Source organism: Carcharhinus amblyrhynchos, chromosome 27 (genome assembly GCF_965287045.1).
Source record: "Carcharhinus amblyrhynchos chromosome 27, sCarAmb.v2.hapA, whole genome shotgun sequence".
In the NCBI taxonomy this organism is placed as follows: Eukaryota; Metazoa; Chordata; class Chondrichthyes; order Carcharhiniformes; family Carcharhinidae; genus Carcharhinus; species Carcharhinus amblyrhynchos.
Window position 1 is genome coordinate 8,446,852 of NC_137350.1, and position 27,272 is coordinate 8,474,123.

A 27,272-nucleotide genomic window follows, 5' to 3' on the forward strand; every position below is an offset into this window, starting at 1 on the left:
AAATACCCAAAACAAGCACAACAATGGAACTACTCTAATCTACAGCATCTACATTCTCAGGAAAACATTCAGACATGGGTAATGCTGTTTAGATAAGGAGGAAACAAATGCCAGCACCTACATGAGTTCAGTCTCTGGTTACCAATTCAGATGACTAAAGAAAGTCTCAATGAGAGACAAAGGAATTGTGCAGAAGTGCCAGCTTCACATTCACCTTAGAATCCAGTATTTTTGAACACTTCTTCCTGTCAGTTGACTGAAGGCCCACATTGCTTGGCAATAACGGACAGTGATCGCTCATGACAGCTCAGAGGGTCACTGTACCCCTACCCTGCTAGGCTGTTAAATCAGGGAGAGTTGGTGCAACTGTTTTCAAATGGGCTTTTTTTTAGTTGGTGGTGTGGACACCCCGGTCAAGCGTGGTATGAGGCCCAAATGTGGGGTTGGCTGAAAGCTACAAGGTGTCAGGAGGTTGAAAAGACTCTGAGCCACTCATTGAGGTCAGGAAGTCCTTCCTCACAGCACCACAATGGAGCTGGAGCCACACCTAAGGGCTTGTGTGATGGGGAAGGCCTCGCTCATTTTTTTTTAGAAGCTGTATGTTTTCCACCCTGGTTATTAGCGCTGAGTGAGGGATTAATTGTGAGTATCTACTGTCAGTAAGGAGGTTTTACTGTGGTGAGGAGTTATTTGTAGGGGATTTAATTTAATTGTAGGTGGGAATCTTATGGAGGAATTAAAAACTGGTGAAAGGTTTGTTGAGTACTTTTTTTTTGAGCGATTTAGGGTTGCAGTGAAGGTGTTTAGTGGGGACAATTTAATGCTATAAAAGGACGTGGGGGCAACAGTAGGAGGAGAGTTAGTGGTGTGAAGATTTACTGAGGTGGTTGAGCATTGAGGTGTAAATTTTTGCTGAGGCAACTGAGGTGGTGGGTTAGTGAGAGGGTTTCATTTAACTTAATTTGCCACGGTGTAGCTTGTTTACATTAGTATGACTGAAATGTGACGGGTAAGGAATCTCAAAATTTAATCTGTTTTTCTACATGCCAACAAGCATGCCACTGTGGTGCTCAAACACATGCACAAATCAAAAAATATAGTTAACTGAAGCGCCCATCCAAATATTGTGCTTCATAGTAGCAAGTTCAGAAATCATCTACTTCCCATTGATGTGCTGTTGAGAGTGGACAAAGATTCTTCATCCATGTTTTTATCATCTCAACATAATTTCTCCCATTCCCCCTTGATGGCTTCCCAACTCCATGAATGTCAATTCACCCAAAGTTCAGTTTCACTGTGCAAGTAATTACAAAATGAGTCATAAGTTCTTATGCAGCAGAGTTCTACATGAGTTCAATTCATTTAGGCCCAATTCACCTATCACACCTGCATTAGCTGACCTACACCAGCTCCTCATCCATCAGTGATTCAATCGCTCCACAGTCTCACCCCTCCCTATTTGTGTGTCTCCAGTACCAGAGTCTCAAAGCTCTTCTAATTCTGGTCTCTTTTGCTTCTGATATTCATCACTCCATTATTGCATTCAATTTTGACGCAATTGATGATCATTCAATTGTCAATAAATCTGAGATTAATACATTTTTCTGGACCAAAGCCAAGATGGGTATATGGAATTAGGTCACAGATCAGCCATTATCTCATTGAATAAAGGAAGGCTTGAATGGTTAAATAACCTACTCCTATGTTCCTAACTGCCCAGGCTCAAAGCTCAAAAATTCTCTCCCCAAACACCGGGCAGCACAGTAGCACAGTGGTTAGCACTGCTGTTTCACAGCCCCAGGGACCTGGGTTTGATTCCAGGCTTGGGTCACTGTCTGTGTGGAGTTTGCACATTCTCGTGTCTGCGTGGGTTTCCTCCGGGTGCTCCGGTTTCCTCCCACAGTCCAAAGATATGCAGGTTAGGGTTGATTGGCCATGCTTAAATTGCCCCTTAGTGTTCTGAGATGTGTAGGTTAGAGGTATTAGTGGGTAAAATATGTAGGGATGGGGGGGTAGGGCCTAGGTGGGATTGTGCTCAGTGCAGACTTGATGGGCCGAATGGTGTCTCTCTGTACTGTAGTTTTTCTATGATTTCTATGACCTCTGCTACTTTAGCGTGCTTAATACTATCATTCTGACCAAGCTTTCTCACCCGAATATCTCGTGTAGCATAGTTCCCAAAGTTTAACTAATAATGATCTTTTGAATTGCCTTCATATGTTTTACCACTTCAAAGATGTTATATAAATGCTATACCATTTTTGTTGAGTGTGGTTTGCCAATCTGTCCTCTTGTTTGGGAATAGTTTGTCATTTGGAATAGACAAGAAAGAACATTACAGTAACGACGTTGAGAGCAAAGTTCCAATTGTATCCTTTTGTACTTGTTCAGGAACAGCACATTTGATTGATATTTCACACTGAAAACGTAATAAAGCATAAAACGCTTGGGAGTCAGTGGTTAGGGAACAGAGTTTATGGCAGGAAACAAATAAAACAGCTTCACGATATGTAATTGAGAACATTTCTGCTCATCTGGTAAAAGAAGTTGAATAAGCACTCTAACAACTTAAGAGAAAACAGAGGGATTGAAAGAAGTAGTGAGGGAGATAGAGCTGGGTACCATCAGCGTACATGTAGAAACTGATGTGTTTCAGATCATGTTACCCAAGAGAAGCATGTCAATGAGAATAAAGAAGCGGCCTTTGCGGGACACTAACTGTGGAGGAGAGGGAAACACAGCCATTGTAAGTATTCTCTGGCTATGATAAAGATATTTAAGAATAAATTTTGGCATGTGCAGCATCACCTAGTAAAGAGTTCACAGGCAGGTCAGAAGGATGAGGAGGAATATTTCATCTTCATCACTTAAGATGTCATTTGGGAAAATGATAAGGGCCATTTCAGTCCTATGACAGGTGAGGAACCTGATTGGAGGAATTCAAATATGGAACTCTAGGTAAGATGGGCAAATTTGGGAGGCAAGAACACATTCAAAGATTGGAAGAGAATGAGGTCAGAAATGAATGGCAGTTATAAAGGATGGAGGGGTCAAGGGTTTTTTTTTTACGGAGGGGTGATGACAGATATTCCATGTTCTGGTGCAGCAATGAATGCAACAATTACGTACTTTAGGAAATATCACCAAGCATGCAAATGTCCTTGCTTACTTTTATGTGTCGGTTCATTGCAGTTGATTGGGCAGCTCTCACTAACCCTTCCAACTCCGCACCGCTAAAATTCTTGGTCTCCTGGGCAAGTTCAAGAACATCCACATCATCGCTCAACAAATTGTGCTCTCGCATTCTTGCTGTATGAATATTCAAAATTTGCACTCTTCCCTTCTCATCTGGCAAGCCTGGGGAACAAAAAGAAAGCCAGAAATAAATTGACAAATCTGCAGTACAAACAAAATTTATTGCAGCTTGAAAATTCACCAACTTGCAAACAATTTGTCAAGCTTCTTTCCCTTGTAATGTTATCTTCCTCCAAAGATAGATTGTTTTCATAAGTTTGTCAGAAATAAGTTGACAACAGGTCAAGAGCCCAGCAGACTTGGTAAAATACTATCAAGTGAAACCTGCCGTAAGTACTTTCTCCCCGACTACTAAGATTATTGAAAGAGTTGTTCCCCTTCTACAGCCTAAAGACATCTTTTCAGCTTTCCATTAACCATAGCCATAGAATTCCTACAATGCAGGAGGAGGCCATTCAGACCTAGCGAATTTGCTTCGACCATCCAAATGAGCAAATGATTGGATTCAACAAATTCGAAGGGATTAGACAAAATTCAGCACGCGTAGGTTTTCAATTGGTGCATCCTCCTACAGCTTCTCCCATCACCCAACATGAAGTATCTCAGTATTCCTTCCAGTAGGTGACACCAAGGCTCCCAGTGCACCGCCTCATTCATGGTAAGCTGAGAATTAGGGCCATCTCCAACATGTACATGGGACACACAAATCCTTACCAATGTCAAGTGTCATCTCAGCCAATTTGCCCTCTTGGTCCTTAGGACAAGATGCAATGCATCAATGCAGTTGAGAACCTTCACAATATACTAATGAAGGACCAAAATGTTTCAGGACATGGCCATAAGTTTTGGTTCAGTGACATTTACAAAATTACTCTGTCTCAAAATGTCTGTAATAATGTTTTTTTCTTATGCATTTATAATTCTGTATTGCTTACATTATTTAACAAGTTGAAGAATTTCCAGTCAGACAAGGAACTTCAGGGCATTGACTGGGGTGAACAGGCAGCCTTTAGAACCAGTGAACATAGCTGTTTTCTACTGAATCACCTTGGCAGCTTTTGAAATATGCTGATATTCCCCACAGCTGCAAAGTTTTGGTATTTTCTCAATGTTAAATATGGAATACTGACACTGCACTAAGGACTTGCCATCAAGTGGCAAAGAAGCTATTGCATTGTATGGGAAAATTCCTGCATCAGGAGTTAGAATCATAGAATTCCTACAGTGCAGGAGATAGGCCCATCGAGCCTGCACCAACAACAATTTTACTGAGGACTCATATCACACCCCCACCCCATATTTATCCTGCTAATCCCCCTGACACTAAGGGACAATTAAGCCTGGTCAATCCACCTAACCCACACATCTTTGGACTTTGGGAGAAAACAGGAGCACCCGGAGGAAACCCATGCAAATACAGGGAGGATGTGCAAATTCCACACAGACAGTCACCCAAGCCTGGTGCTACAAGGCAGCAGTGCTAACCACTAGGCCACCCACTGCATCATCTCCAGCCAGCAAAAGAATGGTAAGCACAGGCGCAGAATCAAATGAGGTTCATATGTCAGAACACAATAGACTAGGGAAGGTATCACACCTTCAAACAGCCAGTCATGCTGTACCAACAAACTTTAGGACAAATCAATAGATTTTTTGTTGGGGGGGGCGCGGGTGGTGAGATCAGGAAATATTGTAGAAAAAATGGTTAAATGAGGCAGAGGAACAGATCCATGAGCTAATTGAATGGCAGAGCAGGCTCATGGGGTTGAATGGCCTATTTCTATTTCCACAAACACTGACAGATGCCCTGAGTTGCATCACTGGTTCAACAATGTTTAACACAATGACAGGCCCGTTTGCATGTCAAAATTTTGAGATGTCCATTCAACCAGCTAATTTCTGGGTACACAATGACACAAAGAACCTTTCCAATGCACCAACTGACTTCAGGAGCAAAATGTAAACTTTTTAAAGCAAACAGTCAACTCAAGAAGCTGTTCAAAAAGAACTAATTGATATTTGAGCGCGGAAGGCACAGCAATTACAGCTCTGGCCTTAAAAGAGTTCACAAAGGGCACACATCCTGCTGGCGGAAAAATATAAAGCATTTTATATAGCATAATACTCTTGTCTAAATGCATTTCCTTGACCTACCACAAAGCATTAATACAGAGATTGATTAGCATAGAGGATTCCCTGAATTTACATATTATTTTACCCCTTGAAATGTATTCATTATGTAAAGTGTAGTAAATGCAGGCGAACAAATTGAGCATGCCCTATCAAAGCCACAAAATGACTGATTTTTAAAATTCTATCCTTAGTTGTCTCTGAGAAGGCGATGGCAAACCGCTACAGTCTATATGGAGTAGGATCACCCACAGTGCTGTTCGGGAGGGTGTTCTAGGAAATGTGGCCCAGTAATAGGTATTGGTCAAAAGGGGGATATTAGTACTATGTAAAATGAATTGCATTGTTAGTTTTTGATCAAGCAAACTTCAATATAAGAGCTTAACAAGCAGCAATGTTGCATCCGTCTGCTACAACAAAGTTACATCAGTGTAATCTTGGGTTCATGTCACACTATCTGTAGCATAAAAACATAAGAACATAAGAAATAGGAGCAGGAGTAGGCCATCTAGCCCTTCGAGCCTGCCCCACCATTCAATAAGATCATGGCTGATCTGTCGTGGCTCAGTTCCACTTTCCCGCCCTCTCCCCATAACCCTTAATCCCCTCTCTTATCAAGAACCCATCAACCCGCGTCTTAAAAATATTTAGCGAGGCAGCCTCCACCACTTCAACGGGCAGAGAATTCCAGAGATTCACCACCCTTTGAGTGAAGAAGTTCCTCCTCAACTCCGTTCTAAACCGCCTCCCCTTTATCTTGAGGCTGTGCCCCCTAGTCCTACTGTCTTTTTTGAGCGGGAAGAGTCTCTCCACCTCTATCCTATCCATCCCATTCATCATCTTATACGTCTCAATGAGATCTCCCCTCATTCTTCTAAACTCTAACGAGTACAAGCCTAGTTTATTCAGCCTCTCCTCATAGCTCAATCCCCTCAATTCCGGTATCAGCCTAGTAAACCTCCTCTGCACTCCCTCCAGGGCCAAAATATCCTTGCGCAGATGCGGCGCCCAAAACTGCACACAGTACTCCAGCTGCGGCCTCACCAATGCCCTATACAGCTGCAGCAAGACCTCCCTACTTTTATATTCAATCCCCCTCGCTATGAAGGCCAGCATCCCATTCGCCTTCCTGACCACCTGCTGCACCTGCAAGCTGGGTTTTTGCGACTCATGCACAAGGACCCCGAGGTCCCTCTGCACCGTCGCCTGCTGCAGTTTTTCGCCACGCAAGTAATAGTCCTTCCTACCATTCTTCCTACCAAAGTGGACCACCTCACACTTGCCAACATTAAATTCCATTTGCCATTTCCTGGCCCATTCGCCCAGCCTATCTAGATCCTTCTGCAGACTCTAGCTCCCACGACTTGCCTGGGTTTGCAAAATCTCACTAACTCTCCTGGCTAGAGCCAATACATATCCCTTTAACCTGTGTTTAACCCTCTTTCCACTCACATTGTCTGTACCTTTAAGACTCAATTACCTGTAAAAACTCGCATTCCAACCATTATCTTGTACATTAAGTTTGTGAACTGTTTATGACCATATCTCTCATTCACCTGATGAAGGAGCAGTGCTCCGAAAGCTTGTGGCTTGTGCTATCAAATAAACCTGTTGGACTTTAACCTGGTGTTGGTGAGACTTCTAACAACAGTGCAAGCCGACATTGTGGGCTCAAACCAGAGCCTACTAACAGGAAAGGCAAAAGTGTCACCAGTCAAAGTTGATAGTTTTGTTGTACTATAGAAATTTAGATGTGCCAAAATTGGATTATTGTCCAATTGAACTGAAGTACACTTTGGAGACATCTAAAATTACAACTTAATCATCGAGTTGAACTTATTTCAAGACTTTTTTCATGCTCAGCTAGGGTCTGCTATAATTAGGTTCTGCAATTGGTGTCTCAAACTTCAGTACGCATCCCTGGAATAACGTAGCCATAGACTTCAAATGCTACTGTACAACATACATCTCAGGTTTTACTATCTTGTCCACCATACTAGCTGAACTTTTATGATGGGGGAAAGGATTCATGGAGGATTAGAGGAGAAACAAGTGAACATTTCAAAACTTGTTTGTAGGTTTACATGCAACACCTGAAAGGCAACCTTTGTGGCTTAATCGTACGTCGTTAGCCAACAAAAACACTGCGAGAATATTAAACTTTGCTAAAAGTGAACTTCCTTGGTTAGCTATGCCAGGAAGTGCTAGGCATCAAAGATAAGTAAAATCAAAGAGCAGCTAGAAATAACTCATTGAAAAGAAACAGTGTCCTTTTGTTGCCTGGCACACATGTACACAATATTTCGTTAAGTTATTAAATGATACTATTGCTGCAATCAGAATCAGTAATATGCCAAAAGGTCACTCGTTCATTAAATCTTTGTGCCCAGCGGAAAAAAGATGGAGCAGGGAAAACTAGATGCAACTCAGCTACAAATGTCATTTTGCACATAAATCTCCAAAAAGTCTTCAAAGGTTCACCTCTTTGCCCTCTACAACTCTACCTCAATGTCTCTAGACAAACAAGGGAAATTTGTCTTTTAGTTGTGAGCAACAAGTTCCATTGCTTCATTTCATGAGTTGGGCACAATCAGTAATTAGGAACAGGGAGAATTATTTTTTAAATAAACAAGTTGGAAAGTAAATGTAGGGCATTTTTGAAGGGCTCTGCTTGTATTGGCAAGTGCAAAGTGTACTGCAGGGCACTGGCCTCTCTAGGGCTCCCCAATGACAGCAGAATAGGGTAAAAGTGGCCCCATACATTCACCGCAGGGGCAATGATTATGCATCAACACAGGATGCCCTTCACAGAATAGAATGTTACAACAACATTTCCAACAGCTGAAGGACTTTAATTAAATAGTTAAATATAATTTGGAGAGTTGTTTTAAACCACTGAAGGTCCTCAAACAACTGATTGAGGCATTTCGATTTTAACAAAAAAATTTAAAATCTTCTGCTAATGGGACAAAGCTTACCAATTTCCATTTTGACTTCTAATCGACCAGGTCGTAGAAGAGCCTCATCAATCAAGTCTGGTCGGTTTGTCATGCCTAGAAAATGTTACAGAGTTTCGGTTAAAAGGCGAATACAAAGAACAAAGAAGAAAACTACAGCCCTCCAAGCCAGCACCAAACATGCTGCCCATCTCAACTAAAACCCCCTACCCTTTCAGGGACCACTGCCCTCTATTCCTATCTTACTCATCTATTTAGGACCACGTCACTTTATTCCCATCCAATTCATGTATAATATAAAGCTAATAAATCAATTTTTATAGTAGTAGTCACTCAGTCACTGAAAATTCTCTTTATGACAAAGGGCACATGAGGGGTATTCATTATTTGGTGAAAAAGATTGACGTAAATCGAGCAAAGTCAATTTGGTTCCTTTATGCTCGTTCTTGGATGCAAGCGTCTCTGGCATTTCCCACTGTTAAGGGCTCTTGTAAAGATGCTGAGCCATCTTCTCGAATTGCTGCAGTCTATGTGGGGTACAACCACAGTGCTCTTAAGGAGGAAGTGCCAGGGCTTTGACTTGGAGACAGTCACACGAGGGAACTGCTTTATATAAATTTTAAGTAAATGCTGTCACATTACAGCAGTTGCAGTTTCTGATTATGGTAACATATTCAGTTGCGTAGCAAGGGAGGAGGAAAGAAAAAGTTCCAAAAAACAAGTTTGCTCGAAACTATTTGTAGACCTGGAATTCTCAGATTTAAAAAAAGCTAGATTCTGGAGATCTATAGCATTCCACAACCACTTAACTAGAAGTTAAAATAGCTTAGAATATTTCAAATATAACCCCAATATTTAAAAAACAGATGAGGAGATAGACCAGGAAACCTGAGACTAGTTGGTTAAGTATAGTATTTAAAAAACCTAAAGCAATGTTGAGAACCACATTTATATTTCCCTTGCAGGAGAGTTAAAATAATTACAATAATAAAAACATGCTATAAATCATGCCAACTTCTTTACTTACATTAACGAATGGCTAAAAATATATGCCTGCACTCGGACCAATTGGGAAAATAGAGCTTGATAAAAAAGAGCAGCCAACAGAAAGTTAGAAAGGTTGGGTCAGGAGATGATTCCAGAAGTTAATCAGTGACCAGTTTGGAGTCATATCCTTTAGAAGTTGCTGCCATGTTATATAGGTGAGTGGAGTGGACTCTATACATAATTTAAGATTGTGAAAACATTGGATCAGATTCTACATTGGTTGTCAACAGTTAAAACAAAAAATGAATTCAGGCCCAAAACAGTGGCAACAAATAAATCCCCAAAGTATATGTGATGGATCCCTTGAATACCTTTCAACAAACTGCACTGGAACGTTAAAAGTAAGAAAAATACGGGAAATCCAGGTCATGGCACAATGTTTACAAATTATACAAGTGGTTTTCTTATAATATCAATTCAGAAAGCAGATAGAGCAAGAAACAGCAACAAAATTTCCTCTTCACAGCCCCATTCTGCTGCCCAGCCCAATTCCCATCATGGAAAATATCCATGCTACAGAGTCCACAGGCCAGTTTGCAGCCCTTACCTATAACAAGGATATTATTCAGTTGTTCCACTCCATCTATCTTGGAAAGCAGTTGATTGACAACGGTGTCGTGTACACCCGAGCTGCCTGCCATGGTCCCTCGCTGCTTGCAAATGGCATCTATTTCATCAAATATGATGATGTGTAGGCCGCTGTTTGCCGCAAGCTGCGAAAAGACAGATCGCATAAACCTTTTGAATTAAATGTGAAGAAGGTGACTGGTATGAATATAAGCCCACAGTGTGGATATTGTTCTGGGAATCTGTCCTCACCCTGGCGATCTGCCTCGTCACTGGTTCAGAAGGGAGCTGACCTTTTCAAAAGTAGCTCTCATCCAACACAGATGCATCAACTTTAACCTCCACTGTCCAAAATAGTAACTAACATTCAAATAAACCAGGATTAATTAAAAGAGAAGCAAATTGTCCGCAGAATCCATTTTGATTGAAGCTGACATGACAGACTTGAACGACAGGGCCCTTTCCACAAACTCAATGCTCTATTGTGTGCCCTAGAACTGCTGCACGTGGAATGTACAGGTTTCCCTAGAGATTGGCAAAACCAACTTCCCCCAACATCACCCCCACCAAACATCAAGCACCTGCAAATAACCAAGTGTTAACCCCCCAACCTCCCAACCCCACCAGTTGGGTTTAAATGTAAATTATTTCAAGTTTGGAAACAACTTAGCTGAATTCCAGCTTGAGGAAATAAAAATCCAGATGAAATACTGAACATGTCAACTTGATCCTCACCAATTAAAAACACCTCAAAAGTGTTTCAAAATAATCAAATTGGAAGGAGTTCTCTGAGAAAATCCACAGACAACTTACAAAGCTAACGTCCTTTGAAACCTGTATTTTCCACAATTAGAATATGTTTTTTAGAATCTGATTCTTCCCCTAACATTGCTCAATCCACCTCATTAACTGAAGCTTGCTCTTTGAATTCTGGAAAATGTAAGCCAACTAAAGACAACAGACGCAGAAAACAAGTAGAAAAGTCCCTTTTTTTTTACCAAAACGTATAAAATGTATCATAGGGCAATGGGCCAAGAGCTGGCAGATTGGATTAGGTAGGAGTTCAGGTGTTTCTAATGTGTCGGAGCAGACTCTATAGGCCGAAGGGCCTCTTCTGCACTGTATGGTTCTATGATTATTAAAATGCAGCACATGCAGCCTGAACATCAACATTTTTATCAGCCATTTATTGCCACTTTCATTCATGATGCACAAATGGCTCTTTTAAGATACAACAGATGAGCTGCTTGTAATGCTGTTGGATACTGCTGTAGATATAGGCAAGCAGAGGATGAAGAGATTCAGAAAACATCACACAACATCCACAACAGATTGCAGATCAAAAATTAACAAGTCCTAGATTCGCAGCAGGACCAGGATGAAGAATTTCAATTGTGTGGAAAGACGAGAGAAACTGGATTGGTCACTTTAGAACAGAGATAGTTAAAGGGGAAATTTAAAAGAGGCAAATTATATGGGGATTTGATGTAGTCACGGAGGAACTGTTTCCACTGGTCAGGAGAGCTGCAATCAAAGTATGTACATTTAAGATAATGGGTATAGAAATGGTAGGGAAAAATGAGGAGTTTTTTTTAAATACAGTCAGTTATGGCAATTTGGAATGCAGTTCCTAAAAAGGCTGGTGGAATCAGATTCAGCGACAACTTTCAAAAACATTGCTAAATACTTGAAGGGAAAAGTGCAGGAGGCAGGGACAAATTGTAAACATCCTTCCAAAGAGTCAGCACAGGCACAATGGGCCAAATGGTCACCTGTATGATTCTAACTTGGGTGTGTGCACCAACTAAACACACAGACGGTGTTAAGCATGGCATTCATTCCAATGTAATTGCAGCTTCAGAACTGTACTTCTGTCAGTTTATGGTATAACCAACTCCAACATCCTGGGGTCCTTTATGTCATAAAGTCTCATGCAGCCGAGATCCTTTGAAGCCTTTCAGCATGAATTTTAGCGACGGTCCACAGGCACTGCAACTAATCATCAATAAAATGGCAAGAGCATGATTAATAATTTATCCATGACCATTCTCTGTTGGGAATGGCTCAGAATAACCAGTCTTCTAGATTACTGGACTGCTGATTTTTGTTCTGAAACAGTTTAAGCTCTTTGAAGTTAAGCTGAAATTGTTATACTAAATAAGCTTTAGTTTTTGGCCACTGATAAGTTTTCAATAACTCTGTGCATAACTATCCAAAAAATGTGCTGGTTAAATGGATTGGCCACGCTAAATTCTCCCTCAGTGTACCAAATAGGCGCTGGAGTATGGCTACTAGGGGATTTTCATAGTAACTTTATTGCAGTGTTAATTTAAGCCTTCTTGGGACCAATAAATAAACTTTAACTTTACTAAACATCCCGAGACCTTGTTCATCGTGGCTGGGGGCTTCAATCAGGCCAAGCTCAAGAGCGTGCTATCAAGTTACCACCAACACATCTGTTCCAGAGGCCCAAACATCCTAGGCCACTGCTACACAAATATCAAACATGCCTACTGCTCTATCGCCAGCCAAATCTTTGGCAAATCGGACCAAAAGGCTGCGCTCCTGCTTCCAGTTTACAAGCAAAAACGGAAGCAGGAGAATCCATCAAAGAAAGTTGCGCAATGTTGGTCTGAGGAATCAGATGATCTCCTACAGGACTGCATGGAGTCAGTGGACTGGTCAGTATTTATAAACTCTGCGAACAGTCTGAATGAGTATGCCACTACAGTAATTGACTTCATTAGTAAGTATGTAGAAGGCTGTGTGCCAAAGAAGCAAATCTGTGTTCCCCGACCAGAAACCATGGATGAACAGGGATACCCATTGTTTGAAGTCCAGGTCTGAGGCTTTCAAGTCAGGTAACACTGACCTTTACAGGAAAGCCAGATACGATCTAAGGAGATTCAAGATGCCAAGAGACAGTGCCGGACGAAGCCAGAGTCTCAGACAAGGCACACCGACCACCGCCAACTTGGCAAGGTCTGCAGAACATAATGAGCCAAAAGATGAAGGCACGTAAAATCGCCAGCTCCAATGCACCCCCCCCGATGAGCTCAATGCATTTGATGCCCATTTTGAGCAAGAAATCAGCAAAGGCGTACCCTCCACCCTGGAAGCCCTGGATGAACCTGTATTTGGGATCACCACAGCAGATGTCAGAGCAGCTTTCTCGAAGGTCAACCCACGGAAAGCGACTGGCCCAGCTGGGGTACCCGGACAAGCAGTTAGATCCTGTGCGGATCAGCTGGCAGGAGTGTTCGCAAACATCTTCAACCTCTCTAAACAACGCGAGCTTCCTATCTGCCTCAAGACAACAACCATCATCTCAGTACCTAAAATAAATCAAGCAGCATGCATTAATGACCGGTGACTCTGACATACATCATTCTGAAGTGCTTTGAAAGGCTAGTCGTGGCACAAATCAATTCCAGCCTCCTGGACTACTTGGATCTACTATAGTTTGCCCATCACTGCAACAGATCCACAGCAGACACTATCTCCCTGGCCCTGCATTCAGCTTTGGAACACCTAGATAACAAGGACACCTATGTCAGACTCCTATTTATTGAATACAGCTCAGCCTTCAACACCATTATTCCCATGAAAGTCATTGCCAAACTCAGTGGCCTGAGCCTTGGCACCTCCCTCTGTGACTGGATCCTGAACTTCCTAACTCACAGACCACAATCAGTAAGGACAGGCAACAACACCTCCTCCATGATCATCCTTAAAACTGGTGCCTCTCAAGGCTGTGTTCTCAACCCCCTACTATACTCCTTATACACTATGACAGTGTGGCCAAATTCACCTCCAATTCGATTTTCAAGTTTGCTGACGAAACCACCGTAGCGTGTCGGATCTCAAACAATGATGAGACACAGTATAGAAATGAGATAGAGAACCTGGTGAACTGGTGTGGCAATAGTCTCTCCCTCGACTTCAGCAAAATGAAGGAGGTTGTCATCGACTTAAGGAAGTGTAAAGGAGACATACCTCGTTTACATCAACTGGGACAAAGTGGAAAGGGTTGAGAGCTTCAGGTTTTTAGGTGTCCAGGCTACCAACAACCTGTCCTGCTCCTCCTATACCAATACTACAGTTAAGAAAGCCCACCAACTTTCTCAGAAGACTAAGGAAATTCGGCATGTCAGCTATGACTCTCACCAACTTCTACAGATGCACCATAGAAAGCATCCTTTCTGATTGTATCACAGCTTGGCATGACTCCTGCTCTGCCCAAGACTGCAAAGAACTACGAACGGTTGTGAACATAGCACAATCCATCACACAAACCATCCATTGACTCTGTCTACACCACCTGCTGCCTTGGCAAAGCGGCCAGCATAATTAAAGACCCCAGACACCCCAGTTATTCTCTCTTCTATCTTCTTCCATCAGGAAAAAGATACAAAAGTCTGTTCCACCTCGCTAATGCTCCAAACTATTATCATTTCTGCTTGAAATAAATTATTACAATTCATCAAGACTCTGAACACTCACCCTCCTCTGCTCTTCCTCTGCATCAGCAAAGAGTTTACGAATATTAGCTTCAGATTCACCCACATATTTGTTGAGGATTTCAGGACCATTCACAACTTTGGGTTCACGAGCGTTCAACATTTTCCCAATCTGTCGTGCCATTAAGGTTTTCCCACATCCTGGTGGACCATAGAGCAGAATACCCTTCACATGTTTACAACCTGAGGGAGAGAGACAAAAACATATTGTGTAAAGCAAATAACCAATGAAAACTCGTTGCATGTAAATTTTCACAGCAGAGTGAAAAACCCTGAATTAGAAATAATTTTAGAATCATACGGTGTACAAGAGGCCCTTTAGCCCATTCAGTCCACACCTACATATGAGAAGTACCTGACCTCCCCCTAATTCCACTTAGCAGGACTTGGTCCATAACTTTGAACGTTATGACGTACCAAGTGCTCATCCAGGTATTTCTTAAAGGCTGTAAGACAACTTTCCCAGGCAGTACATTCCAGACTGTCACCATCCTCTGGATAAAAATGTTTTGCCTCACATCCCTCCTAAACCTCCCGCCCCTCACCTTGAATTCATGTCCTCTCGTGATTGACCCTTCAACTAAGGGGAACAGCTGCTCCTTACCCACTCTGCCAATGTCCCTCATAATCTTGTACACCTCGATCAGGTCGCCCCCTCAGTCTTCTCTGTTCCAACAAAAGCAACCCAAGCTTATCCAACCTTTCTTCATAACTTAAATATTCCATCCCAACAGTGTTGTGGTGAATCCCCTCTGCACCTCCTCCGGTGCAATCATATCCTTCCTATAATTGACAATCGGAACTGCACGCAGTACTCTAGCTGTGGCCTCACCAAAGCTCTATACGGTTCCATCGTGATTGCCCTGCTTTTATAATCTCTGACTAACTTCAACTAATTTCTTCAATTGTAAATTGCAAGGTAAACGTTTCCCATTCAATTGCAAACAAAGTAAGTAGTCTCAGAACACTAGGTTAAAGTCCAACAGAATTATTTGGAAGCACCAGCTTTCACCTGAAGAAGGAGCAGCGCTCCAAAAGCTCATGCTACCAGGTAAACTTGTTGGACTTTAATCTGGTGTTGTGAGGATACTTACTGTGCTTACCCCAATCCAATGCCGGCAACTCCACATCAATCACAAATAGACACAGTGAACATAGTTTGAAAAATGTGTACAGGATTCCCTTCTTACCCACTAAAACCAGCCTCCCACCAAATCACTCTGTCTACACTTCCCACTGCCTCGGCAAAGGAGCCAACATAATTAAGGACCCCACGTACCCCGGACATTCTCTCTTCCACCTTCTTCCTTCGAGAAAAAGATACAAAAGTCTGAGGTCACGTACCAATCAACTCAAGAACAGCTTCTTCCCTGCTGCTGTCAGACTTTTGAATGGACTTACCTTGCATTAAGTTGATCTTTCTCTACATCCTAGCTATGATTGTAACATTACATTCTGCACTCTGTTTCCTTCTCTATGAACAGTATGTTTTGTCTTTATAGCACGCAAGAAACAATACTTTTCACTGTATATTAATACATGACAATAATAAATGAAATCAAAATCAAAAAGCAAAAAACTCAAGAACAGCAACTGGAAGCTAACTTATGAGAACAAGCAAAAGAAATAAACATTGAGAATTATCTAATCAGTACAGATCACAAATTCCCACAAGGCATTTGATAAGGTGCCACATCAAAGTTTTCCACAGAAAAAGAGAGCTTATGGTTTAAGTGGCACTTTTTTAAAAAAATCACGAATAGAGGATTGCTTAACTAACAGGAAGCAGAGAGTAGGGATAAATGGGTCATTTTCAGATTGGCAAGCTGTAATGAGTGGAGTGCCACAGGGATCTCAACTGTTTACAATCTTTTACAAAATGATTTGGATGAAGGGACAGAATTTATGGTTGCTAAATTTGTTGATGACACAAAGATAAACAGGAAAGTAAGTTGTGAAGACGACATAAGGAGTTTGCAAACGGATGCAGATAGGTTAAGTCAGTGTGCCATAAGGTAACAGAGTAGAATAACATTGGAAAATGTGAATTTATCCTTGTTGGCAGGAAGAACATAATAGAAAAACACATATTATTTAAATTGAGGCAGATTGCGGAACCTGGGTGTCCTGGTGCATAAATACAAAAAGTTAATAAGCAGGTACAGTAAGTAATTCGGAAAGCAGATGGAATGTTGATGTTTTTTGCAAGGGGAATCCATATGCAAGTATATAAGTTTGTTACAGTCATACACAGCACTGGTGAGACCATATCTGGAGTACTATATACAATTCTGGTTTTCTTACCTAAGGATACAAGGATAGTTCAGAGAAGATTCACATGACTGACTTCTGGACTGGAAATTATTTTTAATGAGGAAAGGTTGGGCAGGTTGGGCCTGTATCCATTGAAGTTAAAAAGAATGAGGAATGATCTTATTGAAAAATATAAGATCCTGAAGGAGCTTCACAGAGTGGATGCTTAGAGGGTTTTCTCTTGTTGGAGAGACCAGAACTAGGGGAAAAACAGCAATGAAGAGTGTCCAAGATATGCCATCAAAAAACAAATCAAACTAGCCAGTAATGACATACTATGAATTAATAACAATAGAACAACATTAAAACTAAAGGAAAAGTCATACACAAAAGTAGGATGACAAGGGAATAAAAAGTTAGGATACAGGTGATAAAACATTATAAAGGCAAAAACAAACAAAACTAAAATATAAAAGAATATAAAACTTTATAGTATTGAACAGGTATAAATAACAAAATACAAGGTCAGGATAGGAAGAGTGCTGCCAGGAGCTGTACACAATAATTTCATGGGTAATGGTGGCAAAAAGCAGAATTATTAAACTGCTTTGCCTTTGTATTTAATTTTGGGACGAATATATTGGACATGATAATAGAAAGTTGGGTCCAAACATGAGAGGCATTTAAGACAGACAGTGAAGAGGCCATAAATAATCAAACTTGAGGGGATAAAACTCACGGTCCAGGTGCAACCACACATGTTAAAAGTAGTTGGGGGGAAGAGATGGCTGAAACACTGTTAGATAAATAAACATTCATTAGAAAAGGGAGTCGTGCCAGAACTGAGCATTGGTGTACAATCCCACTCCTGACATTTCCATTTGAGGGTGGCACAGTGGTTAGTACTGCTGCCTTACTGCTGTGCAGGGTCTGCACGGCACATGAAGCAGATCCATCCCGTTAGTCTGGCTATCAGCATTATAAAATGTCATAGACTTAATATTAAAACCTCACTAAAAATAAAAGCAAACAGCCTGGGATTAAGAAAAAATAGGACCAAGAGGAGGAGCCAGGAATGGCATTATGAACGAGGTCATGGATTACATCAGTAACTGCTCAACTAAAGCACTCTGCCCTTCACTCATCCAAAGGCGAAGGATCCAAAGTATAATGTCAAGAGATTTAACACAGACACTATGGCACACTATTGAAAGACAAGGAATTACAAAAGGACCATGAGCCAGGCCAGTGAGAAACAAACAAAATACCCATTGCTGAGGACACACTACACTTCAGTGAAACTCATTAAAATCCAACATAAACAATGTCAAAAATACATTTCTAGCTTACATAAAAGTTTAAAAAAAACTGAAGAATGTATACCAATCAGGCTGCAAAATTTAGTAGCAGTAAGGAAAAACATTAAAGAGGGAACATCTTTAATTTAATACAATGACCCTAATGCAGCCTACAAATGGGAAGATGCTAACCTCTGCTGCACACTTTAAACAAAAATACAAATACTCTAACTATACCAGCATGGATCCTTCTCCCAAGCAAGGGATGTAGATCAACTGGCAAAAACAATACCAATGCTTTAAAAGCAAAAACAGCTCAAAAACCCTGACATTAAAAGGTTATTTGCACAAGGAAGGAGGCATGATTCAATCAAGTCAATGTCACCTTCACTGAATTTTCCCTAACCCTCTTCCCACTCTTGTGAAGGTGTGGACTTGTCTGGCAAGTTTTCAGAATGCAGGCTGCTCTCTGTATTCTTCATATATAGGAGAGGAGAACATATTCCTTAGCTATCAATCATGACTGCAACACTGCAGCAAAATCCAATTTTGCCATCACACCACAGCAATACACACACGCATATTTTAGGGTCGCTAGACAGCAATGAAGAGCAAGTGCTCTCTTCAATTCATCTTCCCCCAATATAGTACTTGTCTGACAGTCCGAGCATGGAGCAATCAGCACTCATGGGCAGATCAACACAAAAGCTTGCTGGGTCTGTACTAGTGGTGTTTAATATATCGCCAATATGTCACTCCTGGGAATCTGGATGCGACTAATTACATTCCTGACTATCAGTTAGAAAGGAAATTAATGGACAGTCATTGGCCATGTGACCTCAATAATTGTTTACAGTTCATGTGTGAACTATAACATTTTTCACACATTTGTTGGTTAAATAGCAAGATGAAAAGCAGTGTGCAAACATTACTACCAAGCACTAGTATCTTGGTAACAGAATGGTGGTAGGTATGTAAGTAGTTAAACGAAGAACATTTACCTGTGTTGAGCGTGCACGTTTTATTTAAAAACAGAAGCATTAAATCAGTGTGAATCACAGCGAGTCAATAATCTCTACTTGGCAACAATGGTTTACATTGTTCAACTCTGCCACACAAGTGGAGTCTTCACTCAGCAAATAAAAGGGGTAGATGAAATGAAAACAGAAATTGCTGGACATGCATTTTGCTTTACATAATGCTGTCAAACCCGCTGAGTTATTTTCAGCATTTTTTGTTTTTCTTTCAAATTTCCAGCATCCACAGTATTTTGCTCTTGGAGCATAAGGAGCAGCCACGATTCACCATTTTTTAAATTCTTTACTAGACGTTGGCATCACCAGCTGGGCCAGCATTTTTTATTGTCCGCCCCTAATTGCTCTCGAGGTGGTGGTTTTAGTCATATAACTATTGTTCGGTAACAAAGCTCAAAGCAGAATTGAACATTTTAAAAATGCCTGCATTGGCAGGTCACAGCCATCTTGGCTGAACTATCGTTCCAACTTTAATTTTAACCTGCAAACAACATCTCAACGCTTCACGTCCTGCAGTTAATAAGGGTCGCAAACCTTGACAACTGATAAAGCCGGAGTGACGCTTGGTCATGAAAAGAGACACGACAGCAGTCCTGTCAGCTAATTTTACACAGAGGGGAACACAAAAAAAAAATCAGACCAGCTCTGCCAAATTAATGTCAGGCACAAGCCATTAATGAGTACTAAGTGGCAATCTGATGCCGTTTGTATATAGGAAAAGTGTGTGTGAAGGAGGATTGGGTGATGAGTGAAGTTCAAAGATGTAGTGCCGAACTGCTAAGGCATGTTGACAGACTGCAGCTAGGCAAGACACTGAGAAACAGACAATCACTGCACCACAATGCACGGTGTTCTATTTACTGTGCTCTAGCAATAAATACAAGTGAATAAATTGGATACGGCCTCCTCTTGCAGGATAACCGATGTTCGATAATTAGGAAACATATTTATTAATTCTTTTAACAGCAGTTGACAATATTTGCAGCACAATACAGAACTGAACTTCGCATGAAACTCAGGAGGTCATACCTTCCCATGGACTGAATCCTCAACCTACTCTCCCCAGATATATTTCAGTAGCCTTTCCCACAGTTAGGTTTAATTTTTTTTTACTTTGATCCAAACAGGGACTGAACTTTCCAGCCATTCACAATGGCGGGATCTTCCAGTTGCTCCAATGGTACACCTCATAAGGGCACAGGGGGAAACATGGCAAAACTCCAGCTGCAATTTCTGCTCTGGATGGTTTTGGGCAATTATTTGGGATTACTGAGGCAAAACATATATTGCTGAACACAATCACTGCCACTGTATGTAACTCCGCTCGTGTACAATTGCAGCGCTCTGATAATCATAGTAATGTAACAGAATATCATGACACACCAAATCATTTACCCAAAGGAAGTAATGGCCTATAAAGAATGGCAATAATTATTACAGGCAATTAGAAGGGGCAAGACATAGCATCCTTTTTTAAAAGGCCATTCCTTTTAAAGTTATGCAAGTTGTTTGGATAAATCAAAGCAAATCTCAAAAAGATAAATGGAATACAAATGAGAAGCTTGGTCATGTCACACTTAGGGATATTATGGCAGAAAGTAGATGGGCTATAATGGACAAACAAAGCCTGTATTTCACAAAGGTTTATGCTGAAGCCTTATTACACCCACACAAACCATCAGCCCAAACAAATTGCTAACCTTCAAGAGTTGTAAGCATTTTGAGCAAGAATAGAGGGAGTCAGATCATACAGTGCTGCCTTTTTTTGGAATATAAATAAACAATAACAAGTCATTATGCTGATAGGGTTAAATAAAAAGGGTGGAATGTGGCTGATATGAAGCTTCAACACTGGCATGGAATAGTTGGGCCAAATAGCCTGTTTCTGTGCTGCAAATTCTATATAACTAAAATGGTAAGATAAAATGTGGAGTCTTGCTGTATGCAAACTGACTGTCCCATTTCCGACAAACTAATGGTGAGACTCCAAAAATGCTTCATTGGCTGTAAAGGGCTTTCAAACATTCTTCCAAAACTACTGAACAAATATCCTGCACTTCTTCAGCATAGGAGAACGGGCAATATCAATTAGCTTAGTTTGACAGTAAGCTAGCTGAAGTAGCATCACTGTCACAGGCTTTAATGTCTTTTTGAACAATGCTATAAGAGTTAATTTCGCACCAAATTTCTCCTCACCCGCTGAGCTTGGAACGTGAGCTACTATAACCCTCCTCAGGTATTAGTTAGGTGGTTAACCTGAAAATGACATGTGCTATTAATTTGTCAACTTGTAAAGATTAAAGAGAAAAAAATCTACATCAAAACCAACCACCATCACTTTTGCACTTGAATGGCTGACTGATATTGACAGTTTGCCAAGATGCTAAAAATGTATGAACTGGAATTGAATGTTCCAGATACTCTTATAATGAATATTAGGTGGCAAATTCCTCCTATATTAGGTCACTTACAAAGCTTCTCTCAATGGTAGCGTACACAAAAAATTTGGGAGAAATGTTAAATATTTGTTCTTGGCTACCTGGCAGTAAGAAGCTTGCAGAACTCAGATTCTCTGGTAGTTCCTCACAAGAGCTGAGCAAGATTTAAAAAGTGAAATGCACAATGAACCCACCAAATTTCATTTTCTCTCTCAATTTCCCCTTCCCTTTGTCTCCCAATATCCTGTCGTACATAAGAACATAAGAAATAGGAGCAGGAGTAGGCCATCCAGCCCTTCGAGCCTGCCCCACCATTCAATAAGATCATGGCTGATCTGTCGCTGCTCAGTTCCACATTCCCGCCCACTCCCCATAACCCTTAATCCCCTCTCCTATCAAAAACCCATCAACCCGCGTCTTAAAAATATTTAGCGAGGCAGCCTCCACCACTTCAACGGGCAGAGAATTCCAGAGATTCACCACCCTTTGAGTGAAGAAGTTCCTCCTCAACTCCGTTCTAAACCGCCCCCCTTTTATCTTGAGGCTGTGCCCCCTAGTCCTATTGTCTTTTTTGAGCGGGAAGAGTCTTTCCACCTCTGTCCTATCCATCCCATTCATCATCTTATACGTCTCAATGAGATCTCCTCTCATTCTTCTAAACTCTAACGAGTACAAGCCCAGTTTATTCAGCCTCTCCTCATAGCTCAACCCCCTCAACTCCGGTATCAGCCTAGTAAACCTCCTCTGCACTCCCTCCAAGGCCAAAATATCTTTGCGCAGGTGCGGCGCCCAAAAATGCACACAGTACTCCAGTTGCGGCCTCACCAATGCCCTATACAGCTGCAGCAAGACCTCCCTACTTTTATATTCAATCCCCTTCGCTATGAAGGCCAGCATCCCATTCGCCTTCCTGACCACCTGCTGCACCTGCAAGCTGGGTTTTTGTGACTCATGCACAAGGACCCCGAGGTCCCTCTGCACCGTCGCCTGCTGCAGTTTTTCGCCCCGTAAGTAATAGTCCTTCCTACCATTCTTCCTACCAAAGTGGACCACCTCACACTTGCCAACATTAAATTCCATTTGCCATTTCCTGGCCCATTCGCCCAGCCTATCTAGATCCTTCTGCAGACTCTCCACACCCTCCGCACAATTTGCCGTTCCCCCAGTCTTGGTGTCATCAGCAAATTTCGACACTCTACACTCGGTTCCCTCCTCCAGATCATCTATATAAATGGTAAAAAGCTGAGGCCCCAGCACCGACCCCTGGGGCACTCCACTAGTCACCATCCGCCAATCCGAATAGCACCCGTTGACCCCCACTCTCCGCCTCCTATTTGACAACCAATCCTCTATCCATGCTAACACCCTACCCCCAACTCCATGTCCCTCGGCCTTCTGCAATAACCTCTTGTGAGGCACTTTGTCAAACGCCTTCTGAAAGTCTAGAAAGACCACATCCACCGGCTCTCCTCTATCCACCGCCCTAGACACATCCTCATAGAACTCCAGTAAATTTGTCAGACACGACTTCCCTTTAATGAAACCGTGCTGCGTCTGCTCTATCAAGCAATTCCCTTCAAGATGCCTTGCAATTTCCTCCTTAATGACAGATTCTAACATTTTACCTACCACAGACGTTAAACTAACCGGCCTATAATTCCCCGCCTTTTGCCTGGCACCCTTCTTAAACAACGGCGTAACATTAGCCGTTTTCCAATCATCCGGCACTTCCCCGGAATCCAGCGACGTTTGGAAAATAACCACCAAGGCATCCACTATCACCTCCGCCATTTCTTTCAGAACCCTCGGATGCATTCCATCCGGTCCTGGGGACTTGTCCACAATCAGCCCCTCCAGTCTGTCGAGCACCGCCTCTCTAGTAACAGTAATGTCATTAAGACCCTCCAAGTCCTACCACCTTTCCATCGCTAACACCTGGCAAATTATTCACGTCCTCCTCCGTGAAGACAGAAACAAAAAAGTTATTCAATACCTTAGCCATATCCCCATCCCCTACCACTAGGTCCCCTTTCTCATCCTCTAAAGGACCAACATTCACCCTAGCCAGCCTCTTCCTTTTTATATATTTATAAAAACTCTTGCTATCCTTTTTTATATTAAGCGCTAGCCCAGCTTCATAGTTTCTCCTACCCTTCCTTATCAACTTCTTTGTCAATCTTTGTTGACATTTAAACCTCTCCCAATCCTCTTCTCGCCCACTACTCTTAGCTACTCTAAATTCCTCCGCTTTTAGTTTAACACTTTCCTTCACCTCCTTCGTTATCCACGGCTTATTACCTCTCCTCCTACTATCCTTTTTGACCATTGGAATAAATTTCCGTTGAGCACCAAGAAAGATCTCCTTAAAGATCCTCCAGTGCTCCTCAACAGACCCTCCCTCCAACGCACTCTCCCAGTCCACATTCGCCAATTCTTCTCTCATCCTACCGTATTCCCCTCTATTCAAACAAAGGACGCGTGTCCAGGAACCCACTTTCTCCTCCTCCATCTGCACCAGAAACTCCACCATACAATGATCACTCTCCCCAAGAGGATCCTTCACCACAAGGTCCCTAATTCTACCCGCTTCATTACATAGCACCAGATCCAAGATAGCTCGCTCCCTCGTCAGCTCCAACACACACTGTTCGAGGAAACTATCCCGGCAGCATTCCAAGAACTCTTCCTCGAGCCCCCCACGTCCAACATGGGTCGACCAATCAATATGCAGATTGAAATCCCCCATAACTACGGCCGTCCCATTCTTGCACGCCGCACTTATTTGCGCGTTAACAGCCCGCCCCATCTCCAGATCATTATTCGGGGGCCTATAGACGACACCCACCAGCGTCTTCCTCCCTTTGCTGTTCCTAATCTCCACCCACAACGATTCCACCCTCTGCTCCTTGGCTCCAATATCATCCCTTGCTACCACCGTGATGCTATCCTTAATCAGCAGAGCTACGCCCCCCCCTTTTCCCTCCTGCCTATCCTTCCTAAACACTTGATAGCCCTGTACATTCAGTTCCCAGTCCCTGTCACCCTGCAGCCACGTCTCTGTAATGGCCACCAGATCGTATCCATTTGTGTCGATCTGCGCCATCAGCTCATCCACTTTATTCCGAATGCTTCGTGCATTCAGATAAAGTGCTTTCATCCCAGCCTTCACCTGGACCCTATTTGCCGCAACGCCACCAACTGTACTCACGCCCCCTACTCCCTCTATTATTGGGACATCCTCGGCCTCTTCCCTTACATGTACACTCTCCTTAACTTTAGACCTCGTAAGGTCACCTACCCTCGCACCCTCCCCCCCCCTAATTAGTTTAAAGCCCTGTCTACAGTCCTCTTTACTCGATTCGCCAGCACTCTGGTCCCAGCACGGTTCAGACCAACCCCATCCCGCCCGAACAGGTCCCACCTACCCCAATACTGGTGCCAATGCCCCATAAATTCAAACCCATTCCTCCCACACCAATCCCTGAGCCACCCATTCACTTCCTTAATCCTGTCAACCCTACGCCCATCTGCACACGGTTCAGGCAGTAGCCCAGAGATGCCCAAAGTGCATCATACTTTCATAAACAGTAGTTGGCAATTTAGCCAAGATGATCAATTTTGGCAGGTCATTCAACCATGGGATACTTTGTAGCCAAATACAACTTTACTGCCATGATCACAGATCCTCACACACTCTTGCCAGTGTAATATCAGCAATCAAGACTGGAACTCTGGCTGGCTTTCTCCCCCTTGCTTTATGCATACAAAATGTGAAGGACCTGGGATAACTTGAGAGTTTGCAAGAAGCTGAGGAGGCACGGAGAACAAAGATCTACACCTTAAGATGCAGAAGAAAGGAAGGAAATGAAAGCAGACTTGACTTTACCTTTCATAACCTCAGGATGTTCAAAAGCCTTTTACAGCCAATGAAGCATTTTTGAAGTGTCTTCACTAATTTAATGTTGGAAATGGGGCAGTCAGTTTGCATATAGCAAGGCTCCATAAACATCAGTGTGATCATGCTCAAGGCAGTGTTCCAGTGATGCTAGTTGAGGGATAAATACTGGCCAGAACACTGAGGATTCAAAACTTTCTCTTTGGACCTTTTACATCCATCTGGGGGTTTAAAATCTCACTTGAAAGATGGCACCTCTTGACAGTGCAGGGCTCGAGTGCTAGTCTAGATTATGTGCTCAAATTTCAGGCATGTAACTTGAGCTCAATCTTCGGGCTCAGAGGTGAGAGAGCTACCAACTGAGCCACTGTTGACACCTAAATGCAAGAAATCTGACAGGAGGAAAAGTGCCACACACAGTGAGAAAGAGAGAAAGGAATTAATCCTGGCTGTGCTCACACCCTGTTCCAAATGACTTTGCACAGGAATATTAACAGTAGATGACCTGTCATCCTTGCAATCACGTGTGAACAGGAACATAAAATAGGGGACAGATAAAGGCTACACCATGAATATTGCCAGAGGTGTTCGAATACGCAATAGCCGACTGCTGAAGTCACCCTTCTCACCTCTATGAACTCTTTGCCTTCTCCTTACTTCTCAGACATGAATAGTGTGCAAGTCTGCAAAAGGCATTACAACAAGCACATGAACCAAAGTACCAGACATCAGCCTAAGATGACTGTGTTAGCAAAGATGTACTATGACCCTTATCTGCCTTATTAAAGAACACAAGCAAGCTGGAAACCCACTTGTTGGACTGTTGTGAAACTTCACTGCCAATATGCCCAGATACATGGTATTTGAATTTGTGCAACTGTCAATCATAAATCTTTTGGGGGGTATTAGCAAACCAGAGCCCCAGGTTCAAATCGCACCATGGCAGCTGGTGAAATTTAAATTCAATTAGTATTTCTGGGACTGAAAGCAAGTTTCAGCAATGGTGACCGTGAAACTATCATGAATTGGTGAAAAAACCTGTCAGATTCATTAATGTCCTTTAGGGAAGGAAAGCTACCCACCTTTACCTTTAAGGTAAAGGTGGGCAGCTTTCCTTCCCTAAAGGACATTAATGAATCTGGCTGACATGCAATTCCAGACTTGTTATAATGTGGTTGAATCTCAACTGTCCACTGAAATGGCAAGTCATTCAGCTGAAGGACAATTAGGGATGGGCAACAAATGCCACTTTCTTATGCTATCTCCATATGCACTTGATTCCATTAGTCTCCAGAAATCTACTGATTTTCATCCTGAACATGCTCGATGATTGAGCTTCCACAGCCCCCTGGAATAGAGAATTCCATCCCAAAATTGAGTGAAGAAATTCCTCTTTATCTCAGTCTTAAATAGCCTGCCCCATATTCTGAGATTATGTTTCTTGTCAGGGGAAGCATCTAATCTATATCCACCCTGGCACACCCCAAGAGTATAAAGTTTCAATGAAGTCACCCCACATTCTTCAAAACTTTTGGGAATACAGACCTAGTCTCCCCAATCACTCCTCATCAAACAAACCCCACCATGCCAGGGATTAATCTGGTGAATCTCCATTGCACCTCCTTGATGGCAAGGTAAGGGGACTAAAAGTGCACACAATACACTAGCTGAATCATCATCAAGACACTAAAAGTCTGCAGCAAAACATCCTCACTCTTAGCAGAACAGTTACCCAGGAAAAGTCAGAACTAAAACCAGTTCTAACTCCTGGGTAATCAACTATGCTATGAACTCTCCCAATCCAACCACACACCCTCCCAACAACACCGCGCCCCCCCCAACTACCTTGTGTCATCCAATCACACCCTCCCCATACAA

The 27,272-nt window shown here is 42.3% G+C and overlaps 1 protein-coding gene across 1 annotated transcript in view; it reads right to left on the reverse strand.

Annotated features, from left to right (window-relative positions):
* The window catches only part of nsfa (N-ethylmaleimide-sensitive factor a), a 222,383-nt gene that overhangs the window by 128,059 nt on the left and 67,052 nt on the right, over positions 1-27,272 (reverse strand). Inside the window, exons 9-12 of the mRNA XM_080213611.1 lie at positions 14,460-14,659; positions 9,937-10,102; positions 8,364-8,438; positions 3,170-3,357 (exon numbers count right to left, since the gene is read on the reverse strand). Of these exons, the coding sequence (XP_080069737.1) occupies positions 3,170-3,357; positions 8,364-8,438; positions 9,937-10,102; positions 14,460-14,659 (629 nt within the window). The remainder of the gene's footprint in view (positions 1-3,169; positions 3,358-8,363; positions 8,439-9,936; positions 10,103-14,459; positions 14,660-27,272) is intronic.